Here is a 16,785-nt window from a genome sequence, read left to right on the forward strand (position 1 = left end):
AAGGCCCCCATAAGATCTTTCATTATTTCATCACCTTTATGTAATGAAAAGGTCTAAAGGCTTTCAGTAAAGATACGTTGTACTTGTATTTTCAAGGAGAATCGTTATTGAGCTGGATTCGAGAAGATACTCGATCAGAGATACTGTTCAAGGGGAACAGATTTCAGGTTGAGAAGATTTTTTTTAAGAAGCACGAGATTTGTTACTGGAAAGTGGGCATGTTACCGAGATAAAATCGAGGGCGTTGGTGCAAGGTTGGCGAACGCCGCCTGGATGGGGCGCCGATAACGAGGACGGATAGCTCGTAAAGTGGTAGACGTAGAGGCGGAGGTGAATTTGCGATCTGATTCCGGATAACGTCTGGTTTTGATAAGTAAATAGCGACGGTGTAAGTTGTCGCGGATAGGTGAGCTTGGAACGAAGGATGCTGGGAGATCGGTTGACACTTCGTGGTCAACGTGTGAATGTATGGGTTCCTGAAGTTTCTTTTCTATACACTGGATGAAGAATTTTTTTGGGACCCCGAGCAGGTGCAACTCGTGATGTATTTTTATTGGAGATTAAATTCGAAGGATAAAGTCGAAGCGTAAAGTAGGAGGATTAATTTATCAATATGTCGAAACGTGTAACATGAGTAAGGAGTATTTATACACACTTTTATCGTATTATTCTACTTACAAGGAGTAAATAGTTTGATTAAAATATTTAATAATAATTAAATATTTTAGACTGATTATTAGTTATTAGTTATTATAGACTGATAGTTCTAGTGTCAACTTCAAAGCTTAATATCTATGAAGTTAATTAATTATGTATTTAATGATATAGTATAATATATACAAGAAAATTCCAACTATAATATCCTTAAAGATGAAGGAATATTTTGTACAACATTCTACACAGGTTATCAGATAGTGATAACCAACGTTGAATTGGCGGTAGTATAATAACACGTCGACGTAGCCTTAACTAAAAGTAACGAGTCTCGCAAGGGGAAAAGGAAACATTAAGCTCACGTGTTTCGAACTCTAAAGCGGTTTTCAACCCCTGTTGAAGGGAAGGGGCCAAAGGCAAAGATGTTATTCTTCTTCCTTAACTCATACATATTTTGCGGCGAAGACGTTCCCTCCATAACCCCGCCACGAATTACAAATCATCTTGCACGATAATGCAAGGGGAATCCCCTTGTTCTTTAGAAACCATAAACCCTGCGGATCTCTCGAGTCAAGTATACAGCTGTTGTACATCGACCACAGACTTTAAATTGCATCGATAATCCCCATGTTTCGAACACAAATTAATTCACTCATAATTTAAACAAAATATTACGAAGGAAATTATTAATCTCCTTTCTGAACATCTCGAACATTTGTACATTCAAATCATCCACGATATCATTATAAACAGTCAAAGATACTTTACAAACAACTGCAGTAACTTCATCTCCTTAATCTTTCGGCGTTATTGCCATCAACTGGCATCGGTACACCTTTTCTCAGTCCACTTTTACCGGGTTGGTTCGACGTGTCTTGGTAATTGGAGGAACTGTGCTGGAAATAGGTTTGTTAAAGTTCAGCTGGGGCGGGGGTCTTGGAGAGATCGCCGTGGAGACCGCGGGGACGATAAAGTCTAGGCGCACACCGAGATCTCGTAGATTCTGTCTTGTCGTTCCTCGCCGATGCCCCTCTGCACCGCGCCCGCGTGGCGGGAGTTTAATTAGGCCCCGCTTCGAGATATCGCGAGATCAGCAGCTCGTTAGCATGTTTTAATTGGCGGCTGTCAGTGAGATCGTTGCTCGCGATAAGCGACTCCTCTCTAACCAGTCCTCCAGCTCGGTGACAAGACTCTACGTGTAGCCAGGCTGCTGCTTACTACTCGCGAGACACACGGCGGACAGCCGGTTAGGGGAAGCGTATACATCGTGCTATCCGAACCTGGGGGCATCTAGGAAGCTGGTGGAGTTTGTACGGCAACTTTTTGCCGCTTAATTCTGCTGCGAGATTACACTCGAACAGAGACGTTGCGACGTAAGTTTATCAATGTGGATGAGACAGGATACGAATTTTCTTTGATGTGTGACTTTTTCGGGATTTTTGTTGTTTGAGAATGATGTGGACATGGAGACGTGATTAGTGGTTGGAGTAAATTATTAAGAGCAATACGTCTCGACGTAATATTTCATTTGTAAGTTTCTCTTTTAGGAAATCAGTTTTATCGAATTCTATTTTTTGATCTGGTTATGAAGAGAAATTCTTAGGATTTGACTAATTTCCTTTTTCCTTTTTGTTGAATCGTGAAAATTCATCATGTACCTCTAATTTGTATAGTAGGTTTCTATTACTCGATAACGATGCGCTTACAAGGTTTCATACTTGTTTCAGCGAGGATATAACTTTAGATTTAATTAAGTTCAATTCAAAAATATGAAATTATTTAACCTGGATTTCTGAAATCAGTATCTTGAACGTGAGAATCGTGAGATTTCAGAAAGCACAAATTCCTCGCGAAGACGGGTATCGTCATGACTAAGTCGAGATAGGCGAAAAGGGGAGAAATCTGCTTTCATACATGGCGTTTTATGTTCCCTGACGATGACCAGCGCGGATAGAAACGTGACCAGCGGTGAGATTAACAAGGTGTCCCGGCCTCATTGCTCGCTATTGATCCAGCGCGAACGTGTACTTTTTAACGAGGCCAGTTGGTAATGACGCTCCCGTAGAGTACACACGTGCCGAATGATGAAACACCTCTTCTCCCCTAGAGCGTCGTTTTTACCTTCTTTCAGCTCGGATTATTATTCTCTATATAAAAGATACGCTTTTTCCACCATAATCGTCTCGGATTCGAGGAAAGTTCCAACTCCAAAAAACGAAACCAAAAGTATTTCTCTTAAACTGTAACGAGGAGACGTAAATTTCTTTTTTTTAAGAAAAAAGACGAGGAAAGCTTCGAGAAATCGATGTTTCACTCCATATAAAATTTATAGGTCAACGTAACAGTAAATTTGATCGATGATTTACCCGGTTTAAATTATATTCCCCATCGCAACATATCGGAATTATAAATCGTTCGAAGATGGTACGTCTGTTTGTCGGTTTGAGTCTGTCTAGACATTTGACGTAAAAGTGATATGCTTGGAACAAGGCGTGGAATATGTATAACAAGAAGTAAGTTTAATAGAATGTCTAAGTGGGTGCAATTTTCTAGTTATAGCGAAACCTTCACAATCAGAAACGACAATCAGTATCTAGATAAATAGAGAAATTTAAACGACATTTGACAAAATCCATATACGAAAATTGTTAATTTTTAAATTTCATACGCGAAAATTATAAACGAATTCAGGTTCGAAGTCGTATTCAAATTCAAATTTAGATACAAATTCGCGCGTATACAAAATTTGCATTTACTGCGCAGCCGCGAGCGGAAAGGGAATCAGGCCCGCCGCCATATTGGTATTTCGCGCGGGAAAGCGTCTGCGCATAGTGTCACTTCCGTGGTGAGTACCGTGGTGACGAGTCGTATTATCATTATTGAGGTACGTAACGTATTAACTGCGTAATATTTCCATCGTTATTCTAATTATTTATACAGTAGTATTAACCTTGTCTACTTATTACGCGTTTACATAGTAATTTGTTAAACATTGTCATATAGACTTATATATATTAATTGATCATAATTTGAAAGGTTAGTGTTACCGGTAGCGTGGATTATCATTTTTTGAAACAACATTTGATTTTGATTATTGTTTCATTTCGATATACGTAATTTACTGTGATAGTGCACGTTTTAAATCTTTGTTTTTCTTTTGTACAGATTAATAATTGATGATTACGAGAATGACACGACAGGAGTAGGCGTTAGAAAATGTGAATGCCACGATGATTAATGGTCCATTCAATGATTCTTCAAACAAATATGGCAACGTATAATTAAGATAGGTATATACTACTTTTTATTGATAATGTAGCACACAGTTGATATATATTCGATCAATATTTTATAGTATATGATTAATATTCAGAGTACTAAAATCAAAGTAAAAAAAGATGAAAGAAATCATTTTTTATTTCGTATAGATTTATTAGAAATAAATTAAAGAAATAATTTAAAGCCTGTTCATTAGATTTTGTAAATTCATTAAAATCTAAATGAGAAATTGAAATAAGTGTCCTATTTTCATACATTTCGATCATGGATTTTCTATACCAACGTTATGATTTTTCATGTTAAAACACGATTGGACAAGTTACGACGCAGTCACGCGCCGTTGTTACGTAGTGTTGTTATGCCCCCAGGCATGTTTAGCTGTCGTGTTTTGATTTGATGCAAGCATTCTCGACTATTTATTAGGCACGGCACAGTTTATTTCTGATGTGTATGTTTTGATTTCAAACATTTTCAAGTGATAGTTTACATTCATATTCTGTTTTGTTACATATTTTACACAACCTCTCCACTTTCTGTTATTCTATAGAAAGGATCTAGTCATACTCTAAAAACAAGAATGTAAATATCATTGCATTTTGTATCTGCTTCAATTAATTTTATCTTTTATATCTTGCTTTAATTGTTATTGTTATATGTTTAAAAATAAATTTTAATACTCCGTGGTTTTTTTTATAGATTTTTTACAAATTCTACTTTCTCCTTGGGGTTTGATGATTCTTGCGAGATGACAGTTACTATGATGACTTCCTCTGGACCATAGCACCGTCGATGACAACATCCACCGCATCTAACCGTGAGTCGCATGCGTTTTTATTCCTCTGATCACTCAATCATGTCGTAGGATGAAAGGTCCGAAGCGACACGGGTGATTGGTTGCATTACATAGAATTTGTTGTGAGCATAGTAACCACGGGTATTTATTATACCTGTGAATAGTAACTTTTTTTGTTCTGTGTCTGATTTATTAGTTCAGGTAGGTCTTCTTGCACACCGCGTTTTTGTATAACATTAATAATATGATATAGTTATTTATAAAATTAGAATATATTTGATATTTTCATATAAATAAAGATAATAAAGATTTCTCAGTTTTATCTTCTCTTTTATGATAATATTAAACAATTTCGATAATTCGATTCAAATCTTTTCTATTATAAATTTCAATATTATTTGACATATATAGATATTAATGTTCCTTTTTGTGATATATTAAATATCGTACATAATCTATTAAATAAATGTGCAAGTAGAAATCTCGCGACAGACAGATTTTGGAATCAAAGCAACAAAGTATGAACGCTGCTCCCGTATCTTCGAAAATGTGCTTTGATAAAGGAAACGCCTGAGGTTATTTCAATTAATATTTAATTTTCAATTAGAGTCCATTATTCCATCACATTAAATCTTAGTTTTCTTTCTAATGGATAATTTATATATTTTTTGCTCTTTGCCACTTATTTTTTTTTTTTTTTTTAATATTAGAATTTTAATAATTGCTTGAGTTAATAGATTAGAGACATAATTTGAAATAAAATAAGAAAATGCAAAATTAAATTAGAATAACAATAGACCGTTATATGCAAGATATAATAATTACCTTTTTAGCTCAGGATTTCCAGATTTCACCGTTCCATATTCATTGTTAAGATCTCACTCACGTGTTACATAGGTGAGAGACGATGGGCACAACGATAATAGATTATAAACTTAACAATGTCTCAGCGACTGACGATGGGTTAATATATTATACAAGATGTATTTTCCACATTGTGTGTATATGTGGTTAGGCTGTGGAATTGTGTCGTTCCGAGATTTATTGCATATTAACAAAATTTATAACCAGTAATTGAATTTGAATTTATAATATTAATGCTAGATTCACTCTTAGATATTATAGCTGAAGTAATGGATAAAATTAAATACATAGTGAGGACTATAAATAATAATATTAATTTTCTTACTAAATTTCAATAATGCTATTAAATTTTTGTACTATCTATTCCAGTAATTTTAAATCAGACATTACAATTTAGAAGATATATGTACTTTATCTATTATGAATAGGCGCACATTTGTAATTAAAATTAAGATTTATACCGATGTTTTTATTGCATCACGCAATAATTACTAGCCATCGTCAGTCACTTTCAGGAAAATGATGTGTAAATTAGCATGCAAGTTGTATGCCAAACTCAGGTGTCAAATTAAATTGCCACAGGTGAGAAAACTCATCTCTAGCTTTGCCTATCGATTTTTCGAATTTCATGGTTGCGGTTACGAAGTGGGTTTCGAAACGAACGTACACATATTGCACGAGTATGCATATTACTAACAGGCAACGATCGCCTATGATCGTTTGTCATCTCCGTGTATTTGAATCAGCTTTCGCGATTTATATTTTTATTTCACCGTCGCAAGTTATTTTTTAGTTTTCGATGAAAAAGTCTCGAGCCTAGATTTAAGTTTCAGCGAGCGTTGCGCACGAAGAAAGAAGAGGCTATAAGCCGAAGAGGCTCGGCAAATTGCCATTCAAAAGAGCAACTACTAATGATTTCCCATTCTCTGGTTCACCTAGAGCATGGGTAGTCATTCTTGTTACTATTTTGTTACTATGCTCGCTTTTAGTATTTGTAGTCGTAGTAAGCTTTTTTTGGCCGATGTACGAGTCAGTCTACCATCATATTAGGCAAATCGTGAATTTTTTACTAATATCGGGCAGTCTGAATTTTGTATTTTCTATTAAAGTTGCGAATAAACGTTAATTTCGATTTAAAGTAGAATTGTGATAATTTCGCGATTTTGATGTAAATTAGTGTTGCGATAAAATGATGAATTTGACAAAATTTCGTGGAAAATATAGCTGTCCGTCAATGTATGCATATTCCTACTGCGTAAACATCGTTTCACGTACTACTACCTCAAATTTACAAGCAACACGATTTTCCAGTTAAACAAGTTAACATACAAACAAATACCTACCATACGAATAAGCTTCCAATTTACTCGCTGAACAATAATCACATTTTCCACTTTTTGGCTAGAAGCAATGTTCGGTTTCAATGCAATATCCGTGATAGTTCCTGCAGCAACAAATCCATTCCATCTAACGATCGGCACTCAAAAGCGACCACAATTTTTTCCTCTCGTGTTACAATCGATACTTAATCACTCCATTTCATCTGTATAAATATACATCCGTGTTTTCCATTGTCTAAATGCTTTCGAGCTCGTTCGTTGACGCAGATACGGCCAAGTTTCACGGTGTTTTGCACGATCCACCTGCGCGTGTTCGCCCTTAAGCCCCGGAACGTGACGATGAGTATTTGCGGTCGCGCTGCTGCTTCGCGAGAGCGTGATCAGATTAAACGCTGCGTGGATTTTATGGCTGAGCCGTGAACGATTTACGGTAATCGATTAATTAGTCTTATTTCGGTACTTCTCGATGATCAGCTTCTCTAGATTTGTGCCAATGATGGGCTGGCTGCTGCTTTAGCTCCGCTAATTGCTGCTGGCTGATAAACCCTTGTTGCGATACAGAACTTGATAAGTAAGATTCTGCTTAACATATGAAGAGGATCCGGCGAATTTTTGTTGCAAGTTTGTTTTTAATAAATTTCGTGAATTTTCAAGTATGCTATATTGCAATATGGAGCTGTATTAAACAATAAGAAATCTTAGATAGTTGTAAAAATGTAACGAAAGTAAGCAGGCTTTGGAATCTACCATATGAGATCTTCGAATTCTGATTCAATTTTTGCTATCCAAGTGAAATTATTTTATAATTTTTTGAAGGTACATTAAAGCTCCGTTGAATCAAGAGATCCTTAGTTATTCCGAAGAAATAATAAAAGGTTTTTATTTTATTCATAGAAATAGCTCTCATTGAATTTTCGTTCTCCAGGCAATATTATTTCATAATTGAATTAATTAATTTGCAAAATATAAGTTTCTCTTTAAACTACAATAAATTGCAACTTGTTTCAAAAGACTGACAGAAGAAGCAAGCTTTAAAATCCCCAAATTATGCATTTCGCGGAACGTTTTTGACCCAATTTCCACTCACGAAACATCACAGTAAGAATAACAGTCATCCAAGCAACTCAGAGAAGCGTGCAAGACGAAAGATTACCCAGCCACTGTAAACCATTCGTGGTTAGGAAAGAGGTGGATATAAACTCAGTGAAAAAAAAAAAAAAAAAAAGGAAGAAAAGAATAACACGATAACGTGGTTTGCACGCGATAGTTTCAACGACCGCGGGGGGTTCGGCCGAATTTTATTAAAGGACACTCATCGTTGGCCAACGAAGGGGTTTATGCATATGCATGAGAGCGCGTTCGCGCGACGAACATGTTTATTGTAATACTGACATAGAGCGCGCGAAATTAGTGCGGGTTAAGGCGACATTTCCATTCCTGCGATGGAATATGCATGAGAAAATGCATCGTAACATCTGCGCGGAGCGTTGCTGCACTGGGTCAGCCGAGCTTAGACGGCCAGAGAAATATTTCATGCTGTCGAGTGGGACCCTCGGCCGACTCGCGTGGTTATAGCCCGTGAACGTAACTGTTTTCGCTTATGCACTTTGCCAACGGCCGTTCTCCGACCCTATGAAGAGACGGAGAGTTGCGACGATGAAGTATTCAAACGGGAGGCCGGAAGTATCTTCCCTCGGTTTCCGCGTTTTCTGAAAATTGGATTCGCGAGACCGTTCCACTGCCTTTTGCTCACGATTTTTCTCGGACCTTTCTCGGGATGTAGCCCCGGCTACAGTATTATGCAACTTTAAAAGGCTAAGCTACTAGGCAGAGATTTTCAGAAAGAAGAATATTACCTCGTAAGAATTATATAGCGAAGTTTCGTTTGTCTGGATTAAAATAAAGAATTTGTGTTGTTGGGATAGGTAGAAGAAAGACATTTAAGAAATTGTCGATTCTACCATATATGCAAAAACTAATTCTAAAAATGGGTTATTTTAAAATCCTTTCTTTAATAGCGAACAACATTTCTATGGTTATTAAAGAATATTAGATTGTAGGAAACTCTTCGTACTTTACTCTCCTTTCATATTGAACCAAAATGCAGGATGTTTGCGCCTATTCAAAAATACAAAGAACCTCAGTTTGCAGTGTCTGTCTTTCCTCATAAATTGGTAGGATAGAAGGTAGGAATTGAGAGAATATTGAACGATATCTTATATTTATTGGCATGCCTCGATAGGATGCATATAATCGTAAGAAAAACCAAGAGAAGAGTAACGCGATGCAATCGGAAGGAAACGAAAGTGTGGATGATCGAGTCTATCTTGCAGTGTCTATCTTTCAGCCACGGTGCAGGATATCGTTGGCTGCTTATATCCATGGCAGATGCGCCCGGTCGAATCTAGACGGAGACAGAGAACGAACAACGCGGAGTAGACGAGCAAAGAAAGGGGCCACTTCGTATGCAAATCCGACTCCGCCCTGAATAAAATATTAACCGACCAATCGAGGCGCGTGGCGGGGGTAGAAGCACGCGAGCCTCCCTCGACGAGTTCGTTTCCTTGCCGAGGTCGCTTCCTTTTTTTCATTACCTTTCGCGTAGGCATCATGCGTGCAAATGCACTTACACATACCAAGATCTATATGTATACACATAAAAGTACACACTAGCAAAAATTTCTTTTGCATCTCATTTTTTCGCTGGTGGCTCTTTGCAGCTTCTTTCCTCGTCGTCATCCAGCTAACCAACGCTATACAACCTTCGTGACGATGCTTCTTCTTCGGTCCGTTCCCCGAGGTCTCTTTAAATCGAAGACCTCGTTATCTCACCAACGAACGGATTCTCGTTAGCGAAGCTTTAATTATAACCACTCTGCTCCGCAATCCTGATAACCGTCTCCGGTACTGGAATGGCGACCTGCAGGAAAGCTGACGAAGGAGAAAACGAAACTCGCGTCTAACAATTAACGCCTCCGTTATTACGATTTGTTCTTTCTCGGACGACAGTCCTGTTTCCCCTCTCAGTTTCGTCATTTGTTACGATTATGGTTGATCTTGTTTGATTTGTTGAATTTCAGAATGTTTGCACGTTTATTTGATTGTCATGGTCCATTCAAGTATTCGTTGATAGAATAATGAGGAATGGCGAAAGTATATAGTCGTTGACAGTAGTTGCTTTATTACTTTGAATACTTGTGCTAATGTAAATAATGCCATTTCATCACGCATTATATATATTAGTATATATATCATCGAAAATCCCAGGGAATAATTAGAAGGTGACGTATGGTATAAATATTGGTATTTAAAGGATAAAAATGCCAAATTCTATGATGACTTTCAAAAATAGCAATCGTTCCTAACTATGTCATAAAGTTTACCTAACAAAGAACTTTAATATCGTTAGTTTTTCTTTAGAAAGCGACCAGTTGCGTCATCAGTCGCCATCGAAGATCTGATAGATCGAAAAGAACGAATGGAAAAAAAAAGGTTCGAAGGAAAACGGTGGCAGCGGGTTTCCTGATCGTTAACAAGCATGGATCGTTGCTGGGTTTCTCTTCCGCATGAACAATTCTGCTTTTATTTCACAGCGACTGTTCGTTTCGCGTTTTAGAGCGAGCCGTTATAAAGGAATTCGTGAGAAACGCCCGGGAAGATAATAAGGAACGGTGAACGGGTAACGATCGAGCCACGGTTGTTACTCTTTCTCTCTGAATTTCTCTTCTTTCTCTTTCTCCCCTCTTCTCTTTACTTTTTTTATTTGAACAGAAAAGAACGAATAGATTTTGTTTGGTTTTTTGCTCGCCGAGAACGAAAGCTACGTGTTTCCAGAGGAGAAAAATCGATGAAATCGTTAAAGCACAAAGAAGGTTTAGGTTAGGCAGTAGTCATGCTGCACTGCTAGGCTGGTTTTTGTTATAGGCACTTTCGAGTAGAAAGAACACAGACATAGTCGCGGTGCAAGCGAATTGCCGCGTGTAATTAAGAAAGTTTCCTTGCGAAACCGCGTTCCCTATCTCTTTATTAGCTTTTACTCGCGCGCCTCTTTGTAAATCCTTGGCGGGAACAGTGTCAGAAACCGGTTCCGAAGGCATTAAAAGCGTCTTTGAAAATTCTCAGTTCTCCCTCCCCCCTACCATCGAAATTCCATCTTTGATTAAACTTAATGGCAGGCCATTACCACTATATATTATCTTGAATCACAACGTTGCAAAGCGGAGTCACTCCTATTTTTTACAACCAGTCGTTCGGATGTTTCATTGTATTCCGAAGTTCACTATGTTCACTAAGTTAAATAACGAAAAATATGAAGCAAGAAATGAGTAGAAATTAATTCTGCTTTTCCATTGAAAGTCTTCGTTTATAGCACTTGCACTGTGCATCATTTCAACGTCTCAATCGTTTTTGACGAAAATCGTGGATGAAAAATGAAACCGAGGAGAAAAAGCGCGTAGAAAAACCGAAGACGGAGGACGGTGCCAGTGACGAGAGATAAGCGACGTGACTGCTGGTCACGTTGGTTCATGATAACCCCGTTCCTTTTCACCTTTTGTCCAGGAGGCGCGGTTGGATCCCTGTTTAGCCAGCCGCGAAATTACGTAGCTTCGTGGTTGGTGCACGACGCCGTCTGTTCTGGGGAAACAAAATTCTAGCGAGACGAGATTCTAACGAGCGTACCCATGTAGAGTCAGAGAGAGAAAGAAGTGTGAGGGAGGGTAGTGTGGTTGTTCGACGCGAGATTCGAACAAAAAAGCCTGGGGACCTCGTTAGGGGGCAAGAGCATTTCTGCTCGGCGCATCGTTATTTCGATTAATTATTAGGCGAGCATTCGTTGGCCGGTTATATTGTTCGCGGTCCGACGACCTCGATCGCGTCCTCCGGGAAAAAAAATGTCGACTCCACGAGACGCCGATTCCACCCTTGTTTCTCTTTTTTCTGCAATTAGCGTGAATTAATGCGACCGGGCTGTGTCGCGGCCTCGTCCAACGACCTGCTAAATGAGAGTTCTAACTAACAAACTATGGCAACTAAAATTCTGCTTTTCGAGGATATCCTTCAATTGGGAATATGTAGTTTGTATTTTTAATATCGAAATGCAAGACAGAAATGATAAATATGTAGGAAGCAAGAATTTAATTGGAATTACAAAAATTGTATTACATATAAGCATATCTTATCTTTCTACATTCCTGGAAATAGCACAACAGAAATACTCAAAAACACATGTAATATAATTAGGACCCTGAAAAAGTTACTGTTCCATCATCGAATCGATTTTCAAGGGTCGAAAATTAAACCGTCTTAAATACCACCGTCATTGTATGCTAAACACACGCGTGGGAGGTTCTATTAGCATGACGTACGTATAATTTCCGCGCGCAATTAAGTCGTCTCGATGTTTAACAGCCCGACGGTTACAAGCCTGACGAGGCATTACCTCGATTTTTCATTCGCTAGTACGAGTCTAATCGTAATAACGATTAACTGGACGAGTCGTAATTAAAGATCCAATACAAAAGAGAAAAGGAGAGGGAGAGGGAGAGAGAGAGAGAGAGAGAGAGAGAGAGAGAGGGAAAGAGAAAGGAAGACATTCTAAAGCAACGGTGCACGCGACTCGATACCATCTCGAAGGATAATCTAATGAGCAGCGATTCGTGCGATTCATTTCGAGACCGGTTAGCCTATTCGTTGGACTCGTAACTCCGGGATAATCGAGCTTCTCCAACAAGGAAAGAAATTGCATCGGATGAGGACGATCCTTAAAAGGGAATACTCCTCTGATCCGTTTTTTTCTCGCCCTGTTGGTAAAAAGAGAGGGTGGCTAGTGAGAGGGACGAGGGGTGCACAGTGGCCCGGAATCGTTTTCGGTACTCCTGGGACCGATGACGAAGGCAAATTCTCGGAGAGATTTCCGAGGAACGAACCTAATCCTCCAGGGTTCCTATGGCCGGCGAATTGGGTAGTAAAGCGGCCGGTAACGGAAAAGGGGTGAATTAGTGTAAGAGTGGTGGGTTTCCGCTCCCGTGGATCGCTAATAGAAAAGCTCCGAGGGTGTTCTGAATTTTTTTTCCCGGTCTTTCGAAGCTTTTTGCTGAATTATACGAGCTAGATCGGGGGTGGATTTAGTGCCGGTAGGGTAATGGAAGAATATATGCGAAGGACGTCGGTGTAGGTACTGTACGCTTTTATGGAGACTTACCTTCACCATGGCTTCCTACATGGTATTATTTTTGCGTGAGCTTGTAATCAGTTAGGAAGATATAGTATGTTTTCCTGATAGGTTTGTTTTATGATATTTATTCTTTTGGTTTATCTGTTAATAAGAAAATTCTGAACAGTTTTATTCAATGATCCAGGGTATTCTAATATACGGTAATATATCTTCCATTGATAGGATACATTAAATCACAAATAAACACGGAACACGTTGAAAAATACGTGTTTATATAACAAAAACATATTTATCTCTGACTTCACTGATGAAATTACGCAACCTTAAATTCTACTGTACATGTTGATTGGAATTACAGATGAGTGGCACGATTACGTAACAGGAATACACATATATTATATCTTTCATTGGGGGCGATTTCTTCTTCTTGATTCGCAGCTGGCCTAACGCAACATCGTTAAAGCGAAAGATAAAATGCACGGTCGTAATGAATTTTCTTGATCGTTCCACCAATTTACACGCAACTCTGCTATTCAAAGGACCGGCCCAGCGCCACCAACGCGTTTTCACCCGTTCATAATTTATCCGCTGGTTTTCATAGGCCGTGTATCGGCCAGAGCGATAAATATTTATAGTAACTCGCGATGCTCAAATAAATATTTATGAACGGCCTGATCGCGACTATAAATATTTATCGACCAGCCCTCCAGAGTCCGTAGAAACGCAACGCGTCTTTTCACGCGCGTCCTCAACTTTTAATCGTTTCGCTAGAAAAAATAAGGGGAAAAATGACGAAAAGAATAGAAAAAACAGATCTCTCGATGGATTTTCATCGCTTTTGCGCGAGTTTGCAGATGTCAATGGTCACAGACGCGAATGGACACTCTCTTGGTTTCCCACGATTGATATTCAATTCCCAAGCAAAGCAAATATCCGTCCATTTGTCGAATCGGTCAACAATCTCGCGAGTCTCTTTGGGATTACGCTTTCGGGGGATGGTTTCAGAGTCCAGGGATCAGGTTTGTCGAATTTTTTCCACGGTTCCAGAAGGCTTCGTGTCGCACGAGACGGCACGAGGAAGTCCGCGCGAGCACAGGAATTACTGTCGACGCTGGTGTAATAATATCCAGTCGATCGTGTCTGGCCGGGTCGCGAGCACGCGCGATCTACTTTTTGCACGGCAGGATCGTTAATGAGAGAGTCACGCGACACACGCGAAGCGAATCACGACCGGCGCGATCAAAACCCTCCAGAAAAGGAGCTCTCGCACGTTTTTCTCCTCTCAACTCCAGCATACGTATGGTAGTTGTAAATTCGATAAACGATTCGCTAATCGATCCTATCAAGGTTTATTGTTTTAACAATACGTATATTATATATTCTGATACTTAAATTGTGAAAGTAAGAAATTAAGTTAGCTTGATTTTCGAATGAATCAAGTTAGCTTGATTTTCGAATGAATCAAGTTTGGGCTTAAAACACCTACAAATACCAATACAATAAATAAGAAAGTCCCCAACAACATAAATTGCAAATATTTCTTAAAGGAAAAATAAAAGTCGCGAGGAGAAGGAATCGAACACATCAAAACGTCCACGTATAAAATATTGCATCTACATATAAACAATATCCAACAATACTGTAATCATCAGCATATAAATCATACCGCTAAATCACCTACCCCTTTTTCCCCTGTTTTTCTTCAAACCATAGAAACGCTCCTTCACCCCCTGAAGCGTCACTGGCCGCCGCAGGACGTTTGATTAATTGCAAACCGGATCGGGCTGAATGTAAATCGCGATATCCGTCCGGGATTTTTGCGTGGAAGCGAATCCACGGGCGCGGAAGAGATCTATGGCGTCCGATCACGGAACGTTTCACGTGCGCCTACATGACGGACGCGCGCGATCGACACGGTGTATTAGTACTTGTTAATGCGTCGCCCCGCGTCGCTATTTATCGCCACCGTGCAGCTACCACGTCCGGTCCCCTCTGGAGAACACACACGTGGGCGTCGTCGGTGTCTCCTTTGAGCGCTCGACCCACCGGTTCCACAGATTTCTAGTTTTTTTTTTCCCCGTTTCATACGATCACTGGCTCGCAGCAGCTTTCTCCCTCCATGGTTACAGAGAGAAAACGTCAATGCGTTAAATTGAAAATAAACAGTCCAACACTCGCGACATTTTGTTTTTAAATTAAAGGCAAATAAAGACTATTTTTGTGAGTGATTTTTCTATTGCTTACACGAGGTAGAGAGACAGGGTGGGAAGTGATCGTAGATTAATTGCTGCGTTGCGTCTGGCTGATTTTCGACGTTCGATAGAACTGACCGGGGCTAATGGGGATTATCCTCCCTGCGATTGCAGGCAGGGAATTCTGAGTAATAGGGCGGTTCTTGTTTATATCGAAATTAAATCGTAATTGGGAAGTAAGATCGTTTTCTTGACATTACAAGGACAAGCAGAGTGGTCAAAATTATTGATTCGTAATTCCCTTATTCGATACAAATTTTATAGATTTAATATGATGCATTCTTTGGGATTTAATTCGAAAGAAGATTAAAAGACAAGGAAACGTTGCTTAGGACTCCACTAGGAAAACTAAGTAGAATAAAACGGAAGAAGTTCTGATCATTACGACGGGTAACTTTCATAGCTGGGCCGTAAACTCGAACAATTTCCGAAACTACCTCGTGAAGGTAACGTCGGGTCGCAGCTCTCGTGCGGTATGTCGCATGTATACGTAATAAGTCGTAGCAGCTAAATTCCATGGATGCGGAGGAGTCGGCCATTAATACCGGAAGCGGGATCGTTTGCATGGAAACGACGTCGTGGAGGCGGTAACGCGGAAGAGTGTCGATTCAATATCCATCGAACCTCTGATGGGACGAGGGTCTGGATACGAGCGCGAGGAGAGAACAGATACCAGTCAGGTGAAACGAGTTTCCCTGGAGGATCCGTGAGAGGGACGAATCGAAGGAAGGAAAGAGGAAGAGGGTTCGACGTAACTGGGGTAAAAGACTGGCTCATTTTCCATGGGGAATGACAAAATCTGCTACGATTACCGAAGGGCTAGAGAAGGTAGAGGAAGCAGTAGGAAACCTAAAATCTTGGTAGTTATCGTTCCGTCTCATGAATCGCGAGAAGAGAGAGAAAGGATGCGTGATGAAACAATATTTTTCTTTTTATAATAAGTTTTAAAGTCGAATCAACTGCACGTACGTATAACGGTTATTAGCAACAATTAAGACCATTGACGAAGATCAATGATGAAAATCAACGATGAAGTACGTTTCTGCTGGTTTTTTGATTTTAACATCACTCTATGATAAGGGGATTTTAATACAAGATAATTGAAAATGAGAACGATACTGTACTTTCGTTTAATTCAGAGTGTAGTCCATTCCATTCCAAGTTCATTTAGTTCATTGATCTTTGACATGCTGTTGATCTTTCGCAAGTTTGTAGATCAGACTTAGAAATTAGACGTGTAGATCTACTGTGACCAATCCCAAGTTAGTTTCATATAGCTTGTTTTCTACGGTGGAGATTTTCAGCAGTTAGATCTTCGTTGAGAGACAGACGATATTGAAAACCTATAAAACCCACCGTAATTCGATGGGTGCCGCAGTCCATTGCAGTTTAGCCGGAAATGCAATTTAAACAAATTGCTGGAGCGAG

At 39.3% G+C, this 16,785-nt stretch overlaps 1 protein-coding gene across 1 annotated transcript in view; it reads left to right on the forward strand.

The window, feature by feature from the left end:
- Positions 1 to 3,502: 3,502 nt before the first annotated feature.
- Positions 3,503 to 16,785, forward strand: part of LOC139986204 (netrin receptor UNC5C) — a 73,608-nt gene continuing 60,325 nt past the window's right edge. Inside the window, exons 1-3 of the mRNA XM_072001341.1 lie at positions 3,503 to 3,538; positions 3,820 to 3,944; positions 4,630 to 4,747. Coding sequence (XP_071857442.1) covers positions 4,723 to 4,747 — 25 coding nt within the window. The 5' untranslated portion in view covers positions 3,503 to 3,538; positions 3,820 to 3,944; positions 4,630 to 4,722. The remainder of the gene's footprint in view (positions 3,539 to 3,819; positions 3,945 to 4,629; positions 4,748 to 16,785) is intronic.

The sequence above is a fragment of the Bombus fervidus genome, chromosome 4 (assembly GCF_041682495.2).
Source record: "Bombus fervidus isolate BK054 chromosome 4, iyBomFerv1, whole genome shotgun sequence".
Taxonomy (NCBI): domain Eukaryota; kingdom Metazoa; phylum Arthropoda; class Insecta; order Hymenoptera; family Apidae; genus Bombus; species Bombus fervidus.